Source organism: Protomyces lactucae-debilis (genome assembly GCF_002105105.1).
Source record: "Protomyces lactucae-debilis strain 12-1054 chromosome Unknown BCR37scaffold_3, whole genome shotgun sequence".
Classification (NCBI taxonomy): Eukaryota; Fungi; Ascomycota; class Taphrinomycetes; order Taphrinales; family Protomycetaceae; genus Protomyces; species Protomyces lactucae-debilis.
Window position 1 is genome coordinate 5,086 of NW_024467995.1, and position 16,158 is coordinate 21,243.

At 50.9% G+C, this 16,158-nt stretch overlaps 7 protein-coding genes across 7 annotated transcripts; 3 read left to right on the top strand and 4 right to left on the bottom strand.

Annotated features, from left to right (window-relative positions):
* The first annotated feature begins 1,432 nt into the window (after nucleotides 1-1,432).
* On the top strand, nucleotides 1,433-2,140 carry BCR37DRAFT_376594 (uncharacterized protein). Its single transcript, XM_040868628.1, has 2 exons — nucleotides 1,433-1,659; nucleotides 1,714-2,140. The coding sequence occupies exons 1-2, from the start codon at nucleotides 1,649-1,651 to the stop codon at nucleotides 1,955-1,957; spliced, it is 255 nt and encodes an 84-aa protein (XP_040727255.1). The 5' UTR covers nucleotides 1,433-1,648; the 3' UTR covers nucleotides 1,958-2,140.
* BCR37DRAFT_376596 (uncharacterized protein) lies at nucleotides 2,063-2,483 on the bottom strand. Its single transcript, XM_040868629.1, has 3 exons — nucleotides 2,426-2,483; nucleotides 2,258-2,372; nucleotides 2,063-2,217 (listed from the first exon to the last, which is right to left on the bottom strand). Exons 1-3 carry the CDS (start codon nucleotides 2,475-2,477, stop codon nucleotides 2,130-2,132), a joined length of 255 nt encoding a protein of 84 aa, XP_040727256.1. The 5' UTR covers nucleotides 2,478-2,483; the 3' UTR covers nucleotides 2,063-2,129.
* Nucleotides 2,484-3,987: 1,504 nt separating this feature from the next.
* Nucleotides 3,988-5,146, bottom strand: BCR37DRAFT_203380 (uncharacterized protein). Its single transcript, XM_040866368.1, has one exon. It carries the CDS (start codon nucleotides 4,885-4,887, stop codon nucleotides 4,303-4,305), a length of 585 nt encoding a protein of 194 aa, XP_040727257.1. The 5' UTR covers nucleotides 4,888-5,146; the 3' UTR covers nucleotides 3,988-4,302.
* Nucleotides 5,147-5,471: 325 nt separating this feature from the next.
* Nucleotides 5,472-8,628, bottom strand: BCR37DRAFT_337496 (uncharacterized protein; the record flags this gene model as incomplete). Its single annotated transcript, XM_040867263.1, has 2 exons — nucleotides 5,472-8,456; nucleotides 8,497-8,628. Coding segments are annotated over 2 exons (3,117 nt in total), but the record flags the coding sequence as incomplete, so codon positions are not given.
* Nucleotides 8,629-8,770: 142 nt separating this feature from the next.
* On the bottom strand, nucleotides 8,771-11,016 carry BCR37DRAFT_376599 (alpha-actinin). Its single transcript, XM_040868630.1, has 4 exons — nucleotides 10,799-11,016; nucleotides 10,656-10,761; nucleotides 10,481-10,616; nucleotides 8,771-10,440 (listed from the first exon to the last, which is right to left on the bottom strand). Exons 1-4 carry the CDS (start codon nucleotides 10,837-10,839, stop codon nucleotides 8,825-8,827), a joined length of 1,899 nt encoding a protein of 632 aa, XP_040727259.1. The 5' UTR covers nucleotides 10,840-11,016; the 3' UTR covers nucleotides 8,771-8,824.
* A 320-nt stretch (nucleotides 11,017-11,336) lies between these two features.
* BCR37DRAFT_385575 (uncharacterized protein) lies at nucleotides 11,337-13,731 on the top strand (the record flags this gene model as incomplete). The annotated part of the gene is made up of 2 exons (XM_040870365.1): nucleotides 11,337-11,700; nucleotides 11,741-13,731. The coding sequence occupies 2 exons, from the start codon at nucleotides 11,337-11,339 to the stop codon at nucleotides 13,729-13,731; spliced, it is 2,355 nt and encodes a 784-aa protein (XP_040727260.1).
* A 1,464-nt stretch (nucleotides 13,732-15,195) lies between these two features.
* On the top strand, nucleotides 15,196-16,146 carry BCR37DRAFT_390877 (uncharacterized protein; the record flags this gene model as incomplete). The annotated part of the gene is made up of 1 exon (XM_040870925.1): nucleotides 15,196-16,146. One exon carries the CDS (start codon nucleotides 15,196-15,198, stop codon nucleotides 16,144-16,146), a length of 951 nt encoding a protein of 316 aa, XP_040727261.1.
* Between the last annotated feature and the right edge of the window lie 12 nt (nucleotides 16,147-16,158).

Genomic DNA, 16,158 nt, shown 5'->3' on the forward strand with positions numbered 1-16,158 from the left:
CACAAGGCTGCGTACAGTTCATCGCCCTCGTTTGCAACATGAGCCCAGAGGTCCCTCTTCAATTCCTTGATGCGCTGCGAGGTATTGATGACGCAGCTCACGCACAAGGCTGCGTACAGTTCATCGACTGGGGTGGTGACCATTGACTCGCTGATCGTCTCAAATACCTTGTCAGCGAACGACGTGATGATGGCCCTTCGCGCCACCATCTCCTTCTCCTCAGACCAGTCTGAGATCTCCTTCTTCGGCTTCTTCAAGTAGTCCAACACTCCAGTCAATTGTGCACCAGCCTCAAACTTGTCTTTGAAGACTCGCCATTTTGCAAAGTCTCCGTTGTACTGGATCAGCTGAATGCCGCTGAATGCCTCAACGCGGTGCTCCTTGACCCGTTCTGTTGGCTCGATTGCGCGCGGTAGTGCAAGGCTCATACTACCTCTTGAGTTTACTAGTCCTCTGCTAGACTAAAGGCAGCGCAGCCGCTCTACTTATGTCCTCAACCTGCCAGCGTGTCAGCTTGGGCCCCTGATCGTCGCATCATCAATGAGCTCCTGAAACAATCAACGTCTCAACACAACAGCAGTATGGACCATCAAAGCATACGCAATGTCATCGACCCCTTTTCCTGCTCGCTCATTGATTGCGGCCGTCGAATTGGCTCGCAAGGCACTTCCGACTCGCACTGGTCGCAGTATGGACCATCAAAGCATACCCAACGCATTTCAGTATGGACCATCAAAGCATACGCAACGCATTTTCTCGCTACTTCTGCACTCATTATCACGGGACCGCTTGTACTCGTAAATCGTGGCTCACATCCCTTCTTCACTCCAAGCAATTGCCTCAGTATTTTTTGTTTTATCCAGCAACGCCTCGATTCCTCCAGCAATGTCTCAAAGCGCTTTGCCTCCAGCGACGTTATGCCAGCTACATGCGACCAACTCTTAACCCTGATCTGGAAATGGACGATTATTTCTCAATATCTTCGCACCGCCAAACCAGAGCCATACGCCACGCCACGCCCTCTTATGCATCATCCCCATTTCTCCGCAACGGTTTTGTCTGCGATACGCTACACGCTTGCACGCATAATCGCCAACCCTCCGCAACGACATTGTCATCTCACCTGCACTGCAGCGTCATGTCTCGGCATCGCCTATTTCAATGTTGAGTCAAAGCAACGCTGCATCTGGCACGTCTACATATCTTGTCTTCGTCGTCGTCCGGAACGCTCTGCTTGTAAGTCGCGCACAGAGAGGATACAGAACCAGTGGAAGTGTTGTGCGCTGGGAATTCTGAGCGTGCGACACCGCCAATGCGTGCTCTACAAAGTGCCAGCACAGCATTCCCGTAGCAATACAAAGTGCCAGCACAGCATTCCCGTAGCAATAACGACAGTAACACCCTTTAATACGTTCGTGTCTTAGTAGTACAAGCTCTGTTCATCAGCCATTCGCCATGCATTCGCTACCGCTTCACATGTACAAGCTTACCAGCTCTATGGCACCTATCTCAAACTGATCGTCTCTACCCTGCAGCAGCGATACGTCCTCTGTCGCAGTTTCGCTCCTTGTTCGTTGCATTCTTCTCTTGCTCGCGACTCCCTAAAGATGGACGTTCCCCAGGCGTCTTCTTCTCCCCAACCAACACCATGGACCAATTGTGAGTCTTCGTTCTTCTCGTTGCATACGCGATTTGCTAACCTCCCTCGTCAAGACGTCCGTCAGGAAAACAATATCTGGGCTTTCATGCGCACAGTCGCAGTCCATTACATCCTCCATGTGCTCGTTTTGATCACGGCGCTCGTCGCCACGACTTACTTGTCAGCCTAGTAAGTGGTTCAGCAACGACAAGGAACCCTGCTAACCACAACCTTCCTTCGTCTGACTTGACGGAGGCCGTCCTCGACTTGGATAAGTCAGTCCAGAACATGACCGCCATCATTGCTCGTCGAGCTTGACGTCAACTTCCGATCTTGCTGTGCCTGCAAGATTGTCCATTCAGTGACTGGCTCGTCAGTGAGCGTGCTTTGTCTACACTGTGCTGCGTGTACACAGAAGTCCTCCTGGGAAAGACGCGGGGGATACGAAGGCAGAGGAGCAGGTTAGGCACACTAAGATCGGAAGGCGCGATCAAGCTCGACGAGCAATGATGGCGGTCATTTTCTGGATTGACTTATTCAATTCCAGAACGGCCTTCGTTAAATCAGAGGAAGGAAGGCTGTGGTAAGCAGGGTTCTTGTCGTTGCTGAACCACTTACTAGGTTGACAGATAGCTCGAGGCGACGAGCGCCGTCATCAAAACGAGCAAAGGTAGGAAGTAATTGACGGCAATTGTGCGCATGAAAGTCCAGAATGTGTGCTTCTGACGGACGTCTTGATTAGAGAAGTAGTAAAACGCGTATGCAACGACGAGAACGAAGACTCACAATTGGTCCATGGTGTTGATTGGGGAGAAGGAGACGCCTGGGGAATGTCCATCTTTAGCGAGACACGAGCAAGAGACAAGATAGGCCTGGGCGAGGCAGGCCTACAGCGAGCAGCGTCAGCAAAGGCAGAAGGAAACACGTGAGCAGCGTTGTGGCCGTGGCTCGCCACGTGAATCGGTGACGGAGACTTGGGCTAGGGAGTTGAGCAAAATGCATACACGATGACGATTGCGATGGTGTTTCAATTATGGGGTGCGCTGGCCTTTTAAGGCCGGCGTTGTCAACTCATGAGCACAACTCTCACGCTCTAGAGTTGCCTGCGCAAAACATCCGAGAGTCCTCGGCCCTGACCAGGCCGGTTCGCAACCTTGAAGCTGTAGTGAGTGAGCAGCTCAGACCATCGAACTTGCCGGCGATTGAGTTTTTTTGATGTTGTGAAGAACTCCAAGTCCTTGTGGGATGTCCAGACGGTGGTAGGATGAGCAGAATCTACCAGATATTGGCGCCAAGTTCTGAAGGCGGTGGCGACAGCCAACATTTCCTTGTCGTAGATCTGATAGTTGACTCAGCAGAGACACCGCTCTGGCTCAACACGATCCTACACCTCCACATAAGGCCGTTGTGCTTACGCGCGACCCTTGCGCCTAAGTTATGTTGGCAGGCGCCGAATACGTTTACTGTCCTCCTGGATTGCCCCGCGCTCGAAAGCATTGAATTTCCCAGCTTCAAGCGGTCAGCACCGAAGAGCAAATTCACAGCGATCTGCGGGAGCTGTCGATGCCCTTGGACGAAACGTTCGAGACCATGGAATCACCAGCTCGGCAAGACTTGTTGGCGCGGCCTAAATCTGATGTGTATTCGCTAGACAAAGGCTCTATCGGAACGCCGGTACTGAAATTGACCGAAGCCGGAGATGCTAGCAAGAAGCTGGCGCGCGCCTATCGCACTTGCTATGAAACGCGGAGCTCGTCCGTTAGGCAGCAACGACACACCTTGGTCGCAATTATCTGTGCTGCAACCCGTCATCGAAGTGGAGGAAGGGACCGGGAACTGGCTGGCTTCTCGACCTTCGGACATGCCTCGAGTATCGCTGTGTTCACAGCGTCGCATGTAATCTTCTTCTGGCGTATCGGTCAATTATTGATTCGACTACTCCACCGCACGACGCTTGCGTGGTGGTATATTGCCCTCGACCCTACTCTTGTTTTGGACTTTCTGGACATGCTGATGGCACTGATGATTCAGTGATAATAGCGTAAACAAGCACAAATCGCCAGACCGACAATGATCAGCCGGCGTGTCAGCTCACAAATCAGCTCGCACTAGACCTAAGGGCCGTGCTTGACGCCAAATTCAGGATCGAGTCTCTCGAATAGGTCGAACCCGTGGGCTGATAGCGAAGCCAGAGGGGTCTCTCGAGCGCATAGTACATCGTTACTCGGCCTGGCTCGGGCGTCGCAGGGAGCGCGTACATCATCAAAAGCAATCTAGCTTTCTGCGCTAGCCTGAGCAAATAGACGATTCTGAGCGTGAAGGCTCATTTTGCATCGAGTTGCACCCCAGCTGGTTGATCCACTCGCAAAGTTCGGTGTCTGTGGCCAACAAACGCGGCAACCAACACGCAGTGGATTGCTATTCTCGGCGCTGCTCATCACTACAAGGACGCATATGACTTACTCAAGGACCCGCGAGGCAATCCCGTCTGCTGGAAACAACACGACCATGCCGAGCTGAGGAAGGCAGTCCGTCATCTTGATTGAGACTGTCCGTCGCTTGCCAGGGCACAAGCGAACTAGATCTCCATTGCCATCTTTCAGCATCGTGCCAAGAACCTGCAAGTCGCCGTATGTGATGACGTCCAACAACGCAACGGTTGCCTACTGGCAACGAGAATCGAGGCACAACGAGCGCCTGGCAGAGGTAGAGGCTGAGCAGCAGAAGACTGACGACGAGAACGACATGCAGGCACGACGAGCACGACGCAACACACGAAATACCGCGCCACACCATGAGCAAGACGACGACACGCAGGCACGACAAGCACCACGCAACACACGAAACATCGCACCGCACTGCGGACAAAAGGCCAGCACATCACATAGCTGACAAAGTATCGTATTGCCGCTGCTAGGATCCGCCATCGCCCTACAATGCGGTCCATGAAAGTCCTTGCGAAGATCTGTGGTTACACATCTCAACGCCATCCGCTGGACAAGCGATCTCAAAGTGAATCGCAAAGATTTCGCGTTAACCAGGTCGGCTGTGCCGTCTAGTGCAACATGACAGCCGGCGCATATGGTCTTGCTTACCTTGCGCTGGACATCAGCTGACAAGGTCCCAGCGGAGTGCGAGCCAATAGATGCTATGCTGGCACCCATCTTGCGGTCCAAGCTTCGGTCCAGCTTATCCTCAGGCGCGAAGATATGTGTCGCCACATGCTCTACGAGAACATCGACACGCATCGGCAGTATTGGTCGTCCAAGATACCAGCAAGGCACCCTAAGTGCAATGTGATGATCATGATACTATGATGGCTTCAATATTTCCAACAGCATAAGTCATAAGCCATGGCTGTCTTGGGCCACCGTCGACTTGTAAATTTGTGTGCGGTGGAACAAATTGGCGCAGTTCGCAGCCTAGCGTTCATTCGCGTGAGCATCTTGATCTATGGACAATTCTTGGAGTCGTAGACCACAAAGGTAGAAGAGATTTTGATGGCATCCCTCAGGGGTGCTGGTCATCAGAATTTCTCCAGATAGGCCGTGTCGCGCTTTTCACAATTTTCTGCTTCATGAGGTTCCTTGTACTCATCCAAGCTAGTGTGCGCGACCGCGTTACTGCGATGTTTTGAAAGACGTTTCATAGTCTGGAATGGAGCCCGCGCAGGCGCCAAAATTGGGTGCGGCTTAGCTATGTGAGGCAGGTCGTAGCCATCAGTGCTTTGCTTGATATAGAGGGTTATGGCATCATAAGCCTTTTTCTAGTTGAACGGTGCATTTTCCGCGCCAGCATCCAGACTCGCTTGGGCTGAAGCGGCATCATCGTCATCGTCGTCCAAATCAGAATCCACGATTGCGGCACTTTTGTAGAGCTTTCGCTTCTTGTTCGTCCGTTCTGGACTCTCGCCGCGATCAGACTGATCAGGTCCTGGGCTACCGGTTTCGCTGGCAGCCACAGTTTTGGACTGCCTTGGACCTCGCTTCCGTTGACGTTCGGCCGTTTTCCTTGGCACCTCGTCATCAGAGCTGCCAGCAATGTCGTATCCTTTGCTCTTCTTGCCCTTGCGACGCTCGACGCGCCTCCGCTTCGCTTCTTGCTCTTCAAATTTGCGCTGTTCATTCTCCTCATCCTCAAGTCTGCGCTTGTCTGTCCAAGCACGCGCTTCTTCGAGCATCTTGCGGCGTTGTTCACGCAATGCGGCTTGGCGAGACTCTTCGGCAAGCCGCGCTTCCTCGCGAATCTGCTCCTTGCGCTTCCGGTCATCTTCCCGCATACGCCGCGCTTGCTCGACCTTTGCAGAGTTCTTGCTCTCATAATCTTTTTGCTTTTGTAGTTCTCTCTCCAGTTGGCGCACAGTCGTGTTTTTGCCCATTGTTGCACGCTGCCTGATCTCCTCCTTCGGGAAGGGCGCTTGAGGAGAGTCTGCAATTTGTGTGAAAGCAACGATGGCAGCCTGCAAGCCTGCAATTGCATCCTCCAAATCTGCAACAGACCTTTCCGCTTCTGGTGTCTGTCGCAGCACATCAGCAATCTGGAATCGGATGAAGGCAATGTTGAATTTGACGGCAGGCGCCGGAGATAGCTTTTCGGCATCGCGAGTGTACTTGAGTGCCTCGCGAAGGCTCTCCGCACTGCGTTCCTCACGACCACGAGCGCACCAAGTGCGGCCCAGACATTGATAAATCGACAGCGCGGCTGAACCCTGGCAATTGCTCAGAACGATCTCGTAGCACTCGATTGCACGGGCATGCTGGTGTAATTCGGCCAGACAATGTCCCATGTTGAGAATGACTGAATCATCTCGGAGAGTCTCTCGCACTTTGGTGAATATATTGAGCGCCTTTTGCGGCTGCTTGTGTTCCGCAAAAGCTATGCCGAGACCCTGCGCTGCGTATGCATTATTTTTATCATAATGCAAAGCGCGTTCAAAGAATTTGGTCGCCATGTCATAGTGCTTCCTGCGCTCTTCTTTCAATTGGTCAGAATCTGGACGAATTGAGCGAGCAAGCCGAATGTAAAAATTGCCAAGCGCTGTCAGTGAGAACCGTTCGTAATTGTCGATGTGCTTCAATGTATGGTTGAAGTGTCGACGCTCCGGATCTTCGTTGTAATGAAGACCTTTAGCCTTGGGCAGGCGTCCGAGGTACCAACCATAAAGGGCTCGTACCTCGGTGTTGCGTGGACTGATTTCAAGCAGCATATCCAGCTCTGTCTGCACATCGACCTGAGAGTTCTCCTTCATATCCATGAAGCATAGCCTAGCTCGTGCTTCAACGTAATCAGGATATTGCGCAATGAGCTTCTGATAACTAGCCCGAGCGGCGCTGAGCTTGCCAGCATCTTCTTCACATCGGCCAAGATTGTACGACATGATTGTTCGAAGGCCGCTCAGCCTGTCATTTGAGTCGATTGACGGCTCTTCACAAGATTGCAAGGCCCGCTTGTACAAGTCGTGCGCAAGGTCATAATTGCCGTCGAGATGATGGACAACAGCCATATTGTTATACAGCTCAGGCGAGATCGTAAGGTCAAGACTTGCCTGGACTTCAATAGCCTGCTCGAGCGTTCGAATGATGCTCAATGAATCGTCCTCATCGAGCAGCATCGCCTTGCCAAAGTGAAGGTCAGCATCCGTGAAAGACAGCTTGGGGCTATCGGCAATGAGCGAGATCGCCTTGTCGAGCATAGCGCGGGCTTTCGACTTTTGAACAGCCCTGTCGCCCTTGAAATTGGCATCAGCCAGTTCGCGCGTGTAGATGGAGCCAAGCATAGAAAGCACTTCGACACACTTTGGATGCCTATCGGCAATGCCTTCGAGAATGAGCTTGGCATCTGTCACCCCGTCGCGGATCAATTGCGTTTGTGCGATGCCCAGCGAGGCAAGTAAAAGGTCAGGCTCTTGCTGCTTAGCTAGTTGGTAAAATTGAGCTGCTTTGTCGTGCCCCTCAACAACGTGTTGTCCGCGAGCTATCCAAAGAAAAGCGTCTCCTCGGATAGCTGCAAGATCTGTGTGATTGAGGATTCTTTCCGTAATTTGCACGAGACCATCAATCTTCCTTTTCGAGAAGTAGTAGGAAGCCAGTACTACGCCAGCAATAGGTACCTCTGCGGCTTTCCAGGCTTTGAGAACAAGCTGCAAACCAGAAGTGTAAAGGGATTGGAATTTCTTTGCATCGCCCACGTGCTGAAAGGCCTCAGTGACGCTCGCAATGCCAAGTAACGCACTGACTATTGAATTTTCTGGATCAAGCTCCAACGCACGTGCCCAAGCGAGTGTGGCATCCTCCAACATCTTGAGCTGCCAAAAGCAAAGACCTATGCCGATGCGAGGATCCGGTCGGAACTTTGGCTGTGCTGCCAGAACTTTTTGGAACCAGCCAAGAGCCACTTTGAAGTTCTTCCTGGCGTACATGATACGTCCCTTACCAAGCATAGCGAATAAATTGCGGGTATTCTTCTTGAGCGCTGCGTCAAATTGCTTGTTGGCCTCTTCGAGGGCTCTATCGCCATCAATTTTCATCATAGATAAGACTCCTCGCGAGATCAGACTAGATACCGAGTCTGGATTGAGTCTCGATGCGTCGTTGATCGATTGCGTTGCCAGTTGTTGCCAATATTCTTTATTTCGCGCATCTGGCTCCTGCTTGCTCAGTCCGCTCGAGGAGATTCGCGACTTTTGTATGTAGAGCGTCGCAAGTAGCGAATGAAATTGGGCTCTAAAGTCTCGGTCACTCTGGACCCGATTGGTTTTGAGTCCTTCGTTGACGATGTCAATGGCATGGTCGGTAAGAGCTGCCTTTCTGTACTCGGCCTATCATCAGCATGACTTTCTCTAGGTAAAAAAGACATACCGCAAGTCTTATCCAGTATTTAGGATGCGCTTCTTCGCCTGAGAGCAATTGACACAAGTCTCGTGGATCATCGGGAAGCTCCGAGCAATCAATTGTGACTACATCGTCTACACCGCGCAACGGGACCTCGATGATCGTTGTACTCACGGTGTTTGACATGCCGAATGCAGCTCCCAGGAGCTCAAGTCTTTCGCACGAATGCTGCGCTCGTCTCAAATGGCATCCAAACAGTCAACGCGAGTTCTGGCGAGGCTGTTTGGGTCACACGCTCGACCAGATGGTCACCCATGGATATCAGCTCTATAGCAACACGCTTACGCTGTATGGTCTAAGTCGTATGAACAGCCTTGAACAACAAGCCTTCCATGAATTGGACATAATCAAGCCCAATTTGGCCCGTGTCTTCCGGCTCGAGCTCGGTCGAAGGCACTGGCGGAAGACTTTTGACCAAAAAGTCTACGGTAGACTCTGGCAGCTGAGACGAACGCAAATCAAGCTCAGTGACATAGGCCTTTGAGTCGGCCACTTCCCTGAATGCCAAAAGCACCTGTTCAGGGGTTCTTTGATCTTCAAGCTCGTCAATCATGAAATTCAAGAAGCCCTCCCAGCCAGTTTTACCAGACTCGTCCCCAATCTCAGCGACGATATTTTGCATTTCCGCGTCGTCGTACGTAAGTCCAAGAGAGGCCAAGGCAGCAACAAGCTCGTTCTCCTGGAGCTTGTTGGAGCTGGACTTGTCAAAGTGGCGGAACACATTATCAATCTCCTCGAGATGTGCAGGAGTGATGTTGGTCTTTGACTTGGCGATTATCTGATTCTCCAGGAATTGGTATCGTTTGGTGATGGCTTCGTGCGCTAATTTGAATTCGTACTCCATGTCATCATACGTGTAGATCGTGTGATCATTTTCTTCAACATTGGCTCGTTCGCATTGGGCAGCCGCTTCGTGCAAGTCTCCAAGCGCTTCTTGGAGTGGTGCAATGTGCTCGACTAAATAGGCGGTGTCTGACAGCTGCTGGTCCAGCTCCCCAGTCATACTTGACAAGTGGACCGAGAGAGTCTTCAGCATGGCTGCAAAATCGTTGGCTTTGTCGGCAAAATTGATCCTAAGGTCTTCTTTGACCTTGCGCATCTGTTTGTTGATAAGCCTCGAGCGCATGCCTTCAGCTTCGATGAATGATTCCCAGTGGCGACCGATTTGGTGAACAGCAAGGTGAGAAGGAGGCACGTAGCTAGCCATCTTGTATGTCTTCAACTTGGTCTCTATGTCGCCGAACAGACTTTCGAGGCTGAGCTTTTCCCGCGTCCAGGCTCGCTTCTGCAAGGCTTTGAAATTCACAAGAGCAGTCGATTGGTGTTTTGCATCCTCGTAAGTGCCGTCGAAAGAAGTAGCGTGCCAGTTCTTGGTCACCTCTTCAAGCGCCTCAAAGAGCGCTGCAGCGCGCTTCTCGTAATCGTGCTGCAACGTCCAGCAAGATTGTACTGTTTCGGCGAAGACGACGACACGCCTCCCAGCTGCTTCGACTCTGTCAAGATGAGAGAATGCATGGAAGAACTGGGCAACGTAGGTCATCACCGAGCGCTCGTCGGGAACACTTGTGCAGATGTCCTCAACTCGCAAGAGCTTGTGTATGCCGATGTGCTTCTCAGCCAAATCGAAAGCAAGAGACATGTTGGCAACTGCATCTGAAGCATCGAGCTTGCTAAACTCAAGCAAGTCGGGGCGGTATCTGTGCAGTAAAGAGCAGAATGCAAGGCCATCAGTCCAGGACGTTGTGAAATTTCTGACCTCTACACCAACATAGCCTTGCGTTTTGCGCTGGCACCACAGCAAGAGTCCCTCCTTGGCCGTAAGCCCATCCACATTGATGTCTGAGATTGTAAAACGCAAAATGAGCATCCATAGCAGGCCGCAGATGAGTTTCAGATTGCCATCAATGATGTCTGTGCCTATTAGTTTATGGACATCCGGGGCACTGCATACCTTCAGCTCCGATGTTGGTGAGTGAGATGTTCTTCGAGCGGATAAAATCCAGAGCGATGTTGACATTCTCTGCCTTCTGTACACGAAGCTTTGGTTTGCGATTGTATCGACCGATCTTCTCCTCGCTGATACTCTCCTATTGATGAGCTCCAAATGAAAGAGAGGCAGCACATACCAGTAGTTTGATGAGGTGAACACCGTCGCTCAGTCCTGTTGCGAGGTTTGTGATTGCGACGTGTTCATCAGACTTTGATAGCTGTGTGTTGAGCCATGTAGTGAATCTGGTCGTCAGCTAGGTAAAATCGCTAGATTCCATACGTTCGATGCTGCACATCAACCCAAGTCAGCTCGTCGTTCATGGCGCATGTGCGGGGATGCTTCGAAACCTTCTCGTTGCGAAGATTCAAAGACTAGATGCCGCCTGCAGCTGAATTAAAGAGATGTGCAGAGCATTCGATAGCTCCTTGGAAGACTGGTCCGACGTCAAAGCGTAGCGTCCACCCAGAGGCGCGTCGTACACGCGCTGATGGTCGTTGCGCGTGTTTTGTGATTTTCCTGCTGCTCCCTCATCAGTTGTCAATCTACACAACCACTTCAACCATCCAGGGCTGACCAAGCCGATCAATCTCACAGGGACAAGAGGCCATCTAGTGGCTCGATATCTTGCGTAGTTTTGAACAGAGTCTCGCTTCCTCAGCAAACATCTGGGCAGAACAAGTGAAGCTTCATCACCCGTGCTTACTGCTCACACAACCCTCTCTGGCAGGTTTAGCCCGTATGCATGTCGGCTTCGCGAAGGATAAAACCTGCTCCAAGTGAGCAAGATGACAAGGACCAAGACTCACCACAGGGCGATATGGCCGTTCAACTCAGCCCGAGTTCAGGCTCCCCTGCTGCTACAGATCCTTCCAAGTGCGAATCATTGCCCGCAAGCCGGCATCTTACGCCGAGTCTCAAGTCAGAGGTTGTGCAAGGCTTCACAGGGACTCATGATAAGCAGCTAGAGGATGATGCACTTGGATTAGAGAAACGCATCAAGCGTGTCCGCGTCAAGCCTGAAGAGACTACCGCAGAGCCACAGCTTTGGCTTGACGCTCCCAGTGCTAGAGACGCTGCTGCTTCTGAATTTTTGGAATTATCACATTGCATCTATCAGTCAAAGGATATGGGCGAATCTGGCCAGGAAGAAATCATGAGTTGCGACTGCAAACCAGAGTTTGGTTTGTTTTGAAACATTGACATTCATTGTGCTGACAATAGATGGAGATTACAATGGCGCCTGTGGCTCAGAATCCAACTGTATCAACCGCATCACGTCGATTGAGTGTCTCGATGATGAGTGCAATTGTGGTGAGGGTTGTCAAAATCAGCGTTTCCAGCGCAGACAGTATGCCGATGTAGATGTGATTGATGCAGGTCCGAAGGGATATGGTTTACGAGCCATGCAAGATTTGCTTCGTGGGTCATTTGTCTACGAGTACGTCGGCGAGGTCATTGGAGAACGCAAATTTAGGCAGCGCCAAAAGGACTACAAGGATCAGGACGAGAAGCACTTCTACTTTATGATGCTGCAAAAGGGAGAGTATATCGACGCGACGAAGAAAGGTGGGTATGGTCGTTTTATCAATCACTCGTGCAGGCCAAACTGTTATGTGGACAAATGGGTCGTCGGTAGCAAGATGCGGATGGGCATTTTTTGCAAAAGGGATATCATCATCGGCGAAGAGCTGACCTTTGACTACAACGTCGATCGCTACGGTGGAGAAGCTACGCCTTGTTACTGTGGAGAACCAAATTGCCTTGGGTACATCGGTGGCAAAACTCAGACAGAAGCGGCAAACAAGTTGCCACAAAATGTTGCGGAAGCTTTGGGAATTGATACAGATGACGCGGAAGATGCTCCACGACGAGCTCGCCGCAAGAAAGAGGATGATGACGAAGACTATGTCAATACTTTGACCCCGCGCAATGTCGTGGAGTCTGACGTGCCAAAGATCATGGCGACTTTGGTCTTACCTACTGAACGCTGGTTGCTCAAGAAATTGCTTGAGCGCATTTTATCGGCAGAAGACGACCGTATACACTCCTCAATCATCAGATTGCATGGTTATCAGACCCTTGGCTCCAAGCTCGAGAAGCACCATGCTGATTCAGAGATTGCAACCCTCATCCTTCGTGTTCTTCACACCTGGCCTCGCGTGACGCGAAACAAGATTTCGAGTTCAAAGATCGAGCAGCATGTCAAGGGTATCGCGACATCGGAGAGCACTCTCGAGCCCGTACGGGAATTGGCGACTGATTTGCTACAATTGTGGGGTGAGCTCAAGATGGCATATCGTATCCCACGGAGACTGGGTTCTTCCGCAGCTAATTTGGCTCCACAAGACATGCAGCTCGGATCACCTTCCAGTTCATCCCCCTCAGAACCCAGCCCAGGCCCTGCAGCTCCGCTGCGTTTGCAGAGAGCTCGTCATACAGGCATCAGACGGCAGGGTCCACCTAGACCCTCGACTGCTGAGGATGCTCAGCGGACTCAGCCATCTCGTCCTCCAACGGTGTCTGTCCCTGCTCAAGATGAGATTCAAGCCATCATTGATGCTGCCAGAAAGCTGCAACAAGAGCAAGCAGACCTTGCCCTGGCAAAGGAAGCAGATGAACAGTTGCGCCTAGAGACTGAAGCACGCCAGCGTGCTGAGAGGGCACGAAAGCATCAACTTCGCAAGGCGCAAAAAGCACAGAAGGCTTCGGAAAGAGCTCGGGATTTGAATGATGACCCGAAAGTCAGAAGCAAGCGAGATATTTCCCAATTGAACAGCAATGGGTCAACAGCGAGGGCCTTCGCAGAGGGCACAGCGATGCATCCATCAAGAACTCAAGACCAGCTGAATAAAGACCTAGAGAAATCATTTGCCCGAGTCGTGCCGAACTTTGTGTCGAAGTATCAAGCGACGCTTGGCAAGGATGAAGTCAAAAAGCGTGCACGAGAAATTGTCAAGATTCTTGTTGCCAAGGAGATTGCTCGCCCTAAACCGAGTGTCGATGCCTTCAGTGAGGAAAAGTTGGTAAAGATCAAAACCTACTGCAAGGAATTCATGCGCAAGCTGATCTCGCGCACCTCGAGCAAGTCAACGAGTGACGGTCTTCAGCGAGATGCTTCGACGAATGAAGATGCGGAGTCCACACACAAACGTCAGGTTTCACAGGATAACTCAGAGAGGCTCGGACATGTCAAGAAGGGACGCCACGAATAGCATTTCATCGTTGTACAAGCCAAGTGAATAATAAGCCGAACAAAAGCAATTCGAGAACTGAAAGTGACTAGCCGCAGTGATCCCTCGAATCAACAGATAGAGCCAGCGAATCTCTAAAGATTGGACCAGCCTTGGTAGTCATCCCAGCGGCTGGATCCAGTCACACGGAGTCTTTTGTACAACCAGTGCTCTACAATGTCATTGATCTCAGATTGGGGGCCAATATCTCAGGCTTCTTGCAATTGCTCCTTGGGCTGCTCAATCGTCATAGATCTTGGCACGTATGTTGGGCTCTTTATTTTCCAAACCCCTCAGACTTTTCAATCGGTTTCAGGACTGTCGACTTTCCTTTTGAACCTGGATGCTTAAACCTGCCTGTAGGAGAGAGTGAGTTATCGCATATAGCCTGGCGCTGGAGCCCCTTCAAGATGACAAGAACATGTCACTGTATCAGACAAACCAAACGTCCTCCCAAGTTAAAAGCTATCATTCGACTCGGGAAGCGCTCTGTATGTTTTGTGAGAGTGCTTGCATCCATCTTATCAGCGAGTATCTTGAATTCTCCAGCAACACGCTCGTAAGCCTAAGCCCTCTTTGGGACGTCAACCTGGCACTTGAATTTGAAATCAATGCCAATAACTCCCAAAAGCATAAGTTGTGCGTCGGTCTTGAGCTTAGCCCGGACAACGGTTCAATTGGCTTGGCAGCCTGCCTTGACAGTCACACAGGCTGGCTTGCGCTTCTTCAGCACGACACACGTCTCGACACTGGAGATGAGGTTGCGGAGACCTCTGTAGGTCAAATTTTATGAGCATCTTGGCAAAGTCGATACCTTCCAAGGCCAAGCTAGGTGATCTCAATGGCTTGCATATTGGCGCATTCTTTCGTTAAACATGCTGCCTTACCTTGCGCAATTGCTCGTGGACGTTTGGCGATCGTCCATGGTGGGAACTTGCGATTCTCTAAACTTCCTAGAACGGTCTGGGGACCTGCTTTTCCGCATATTTTCTTGTTGTGTCAAAAACCTACCACTTGCTCCGCTTTCTAGAGGATCAAGCGTTTTATCATGTAGCCTGTATGCTCCGTAATACCAAGATTTTGGTTTAGATCAGTGGGCTTTTGGTCGCACGAAGGTGCGAATGTTTCGTTCGCATACATTCAACAGCGTCACCGACATGTCCTTTTGCCTCGATATGGAAGCGTTTTGAAGTCATACGAGCAATGATAGACGAGCACTAAGTGTTTGTAGTGGTGTTGTAGCTACGTGGTTTTAATGGGTGATGAGCGCATCTGAAAACTTTCTTTCGGCAGTCAGCTTCTTTTGCGATTCAAACAGATGGGCTAGGAAGGCTGCTTCTGACAACATCGACCCCAAACGCACACGCCCAATCATTGCTACCAGCTCGTCATGCCTCGGGAACCTCTTCATATATTCCATCAGCTATAGATTGATCATCTTGACTGATGACCTCTTCCTGTACGGTCATTCTGACAACATCGCCGATACCGTCCTGCCCATCGACTGAACTCCTCGAGGAGAGCCTACATTCTCTCCCCGCAGTGTTGAAGCAAGCGAATCTCGTCATTGTCTTTGACACGCCAAGTCGTCTGGCTGAGCAATCTCGTCTCAAAAAAGGCTGGGTTGCTCCAGAAATTGCCAATGTATACCCAGAATACATTTCGAGGGTAAAGAATCTATTTGGTCCAGTAGGTACAGGCTGGTTCGAGCACAAGGCATCAGTCTCGAGACCTCAAGACGAGCAGTTCAAGTCAAGGGTGGTCTTCTTGCAGCCTGACCGTCGCATGGGCTTCGGCTGGGCCGTGCACCTTGCACTGAAGTTTGTTGCCACACCTCTAGTTCTCGTTCTGCAGCACGATTGGATTTTCAGATGCTGCTTGGACAGTATGGGCGATCTCATTGATATTATGCTACAAGAATCAGCTGTGCAATACATCACTTTCATCACGCGGGGCACTCAGCGTTATCTCAGTACAACAGTCACCTCTCATGCAAACTTTCAGGGCGTTTTCGATCAATTCTCGAAAGACCCCAGCATGGAACGAATAGCGAGTCTGGGTCTGGTGCCATGTATGCACTTCTTTGATAGACCTCATCTATGCAACGTGGATACGTATCAAAAGGTGTTTGCCACTCGTATTTGTAAGAGGGGTCAATTTCTCGAGGACTCGTTCGGCACATGCTATCTCACGGGTATACAGCAGGCAAAAGGCAAAGAAGAGGCCTTCGCAGCTTGGCAAGAGTTTGGATGCTTTCTCTACTGCCCAGAAGACGGATCCAACATTGTTCTATCACACACGCATGGTAGGCTGGTCCTTGAAAAGAAGGCACAGATGGAGCGAATTCAAGCATATATTGCTAAAAATAACAAAGCGATGGGAGATATCAACCACTGAATAGCGGCTATA

Coding starts and splice junctions, on each gene's coding strand:
- BCR37DRAFT_376596 (XM_040868629.1), bottom strand. CDS start 2,477: ATGGACATTCCCCAGGCGTCTCCTTCTCCCCAATCAACACCATGGACC. Junction 2,373..2,425: donor ATCAACACCATGGACCAATT/GTGAGTCTTCGT, acceptor TCTCTAATCAAG/ACGTCCGTCAGAAGCACACA. Junction 2,218..2,257: donor TCGAGCTATCTGTCAACCTA/GTAAGTGGTTCA, acceptor TGCTTACCACAG/CCTTCCTTCCTCTGATTTAA.
- BCR37DRAFT_203380 (XM_040866368.1), bottom strand. CDS start 4,887: ATGCGTGTCGATGTTCTCGTAGAGCATGTGGCGACACATATCTTCGCG.
- BCR37DRAFT_376599 (XM_040868630.1), bottom strand. CDS start 10,839: ATGAACGACGAGCTGACTTGGGTTGATGTGCAGCATCGAAC. Junction 10,617..10,655: donor TTCACCTCATCAAACTACTG/GTATGTGCTGCC, acceptor GCTCATCAATAG/GAGAGTATCAGCGAGGAGAA. Junction 10,441..10,480: donor CACCAACATCGGAGCTGAAG/GTATGCAGTGCC, acceptor TAATAGGCACAG/ACATCATTGATGGCAATCTG.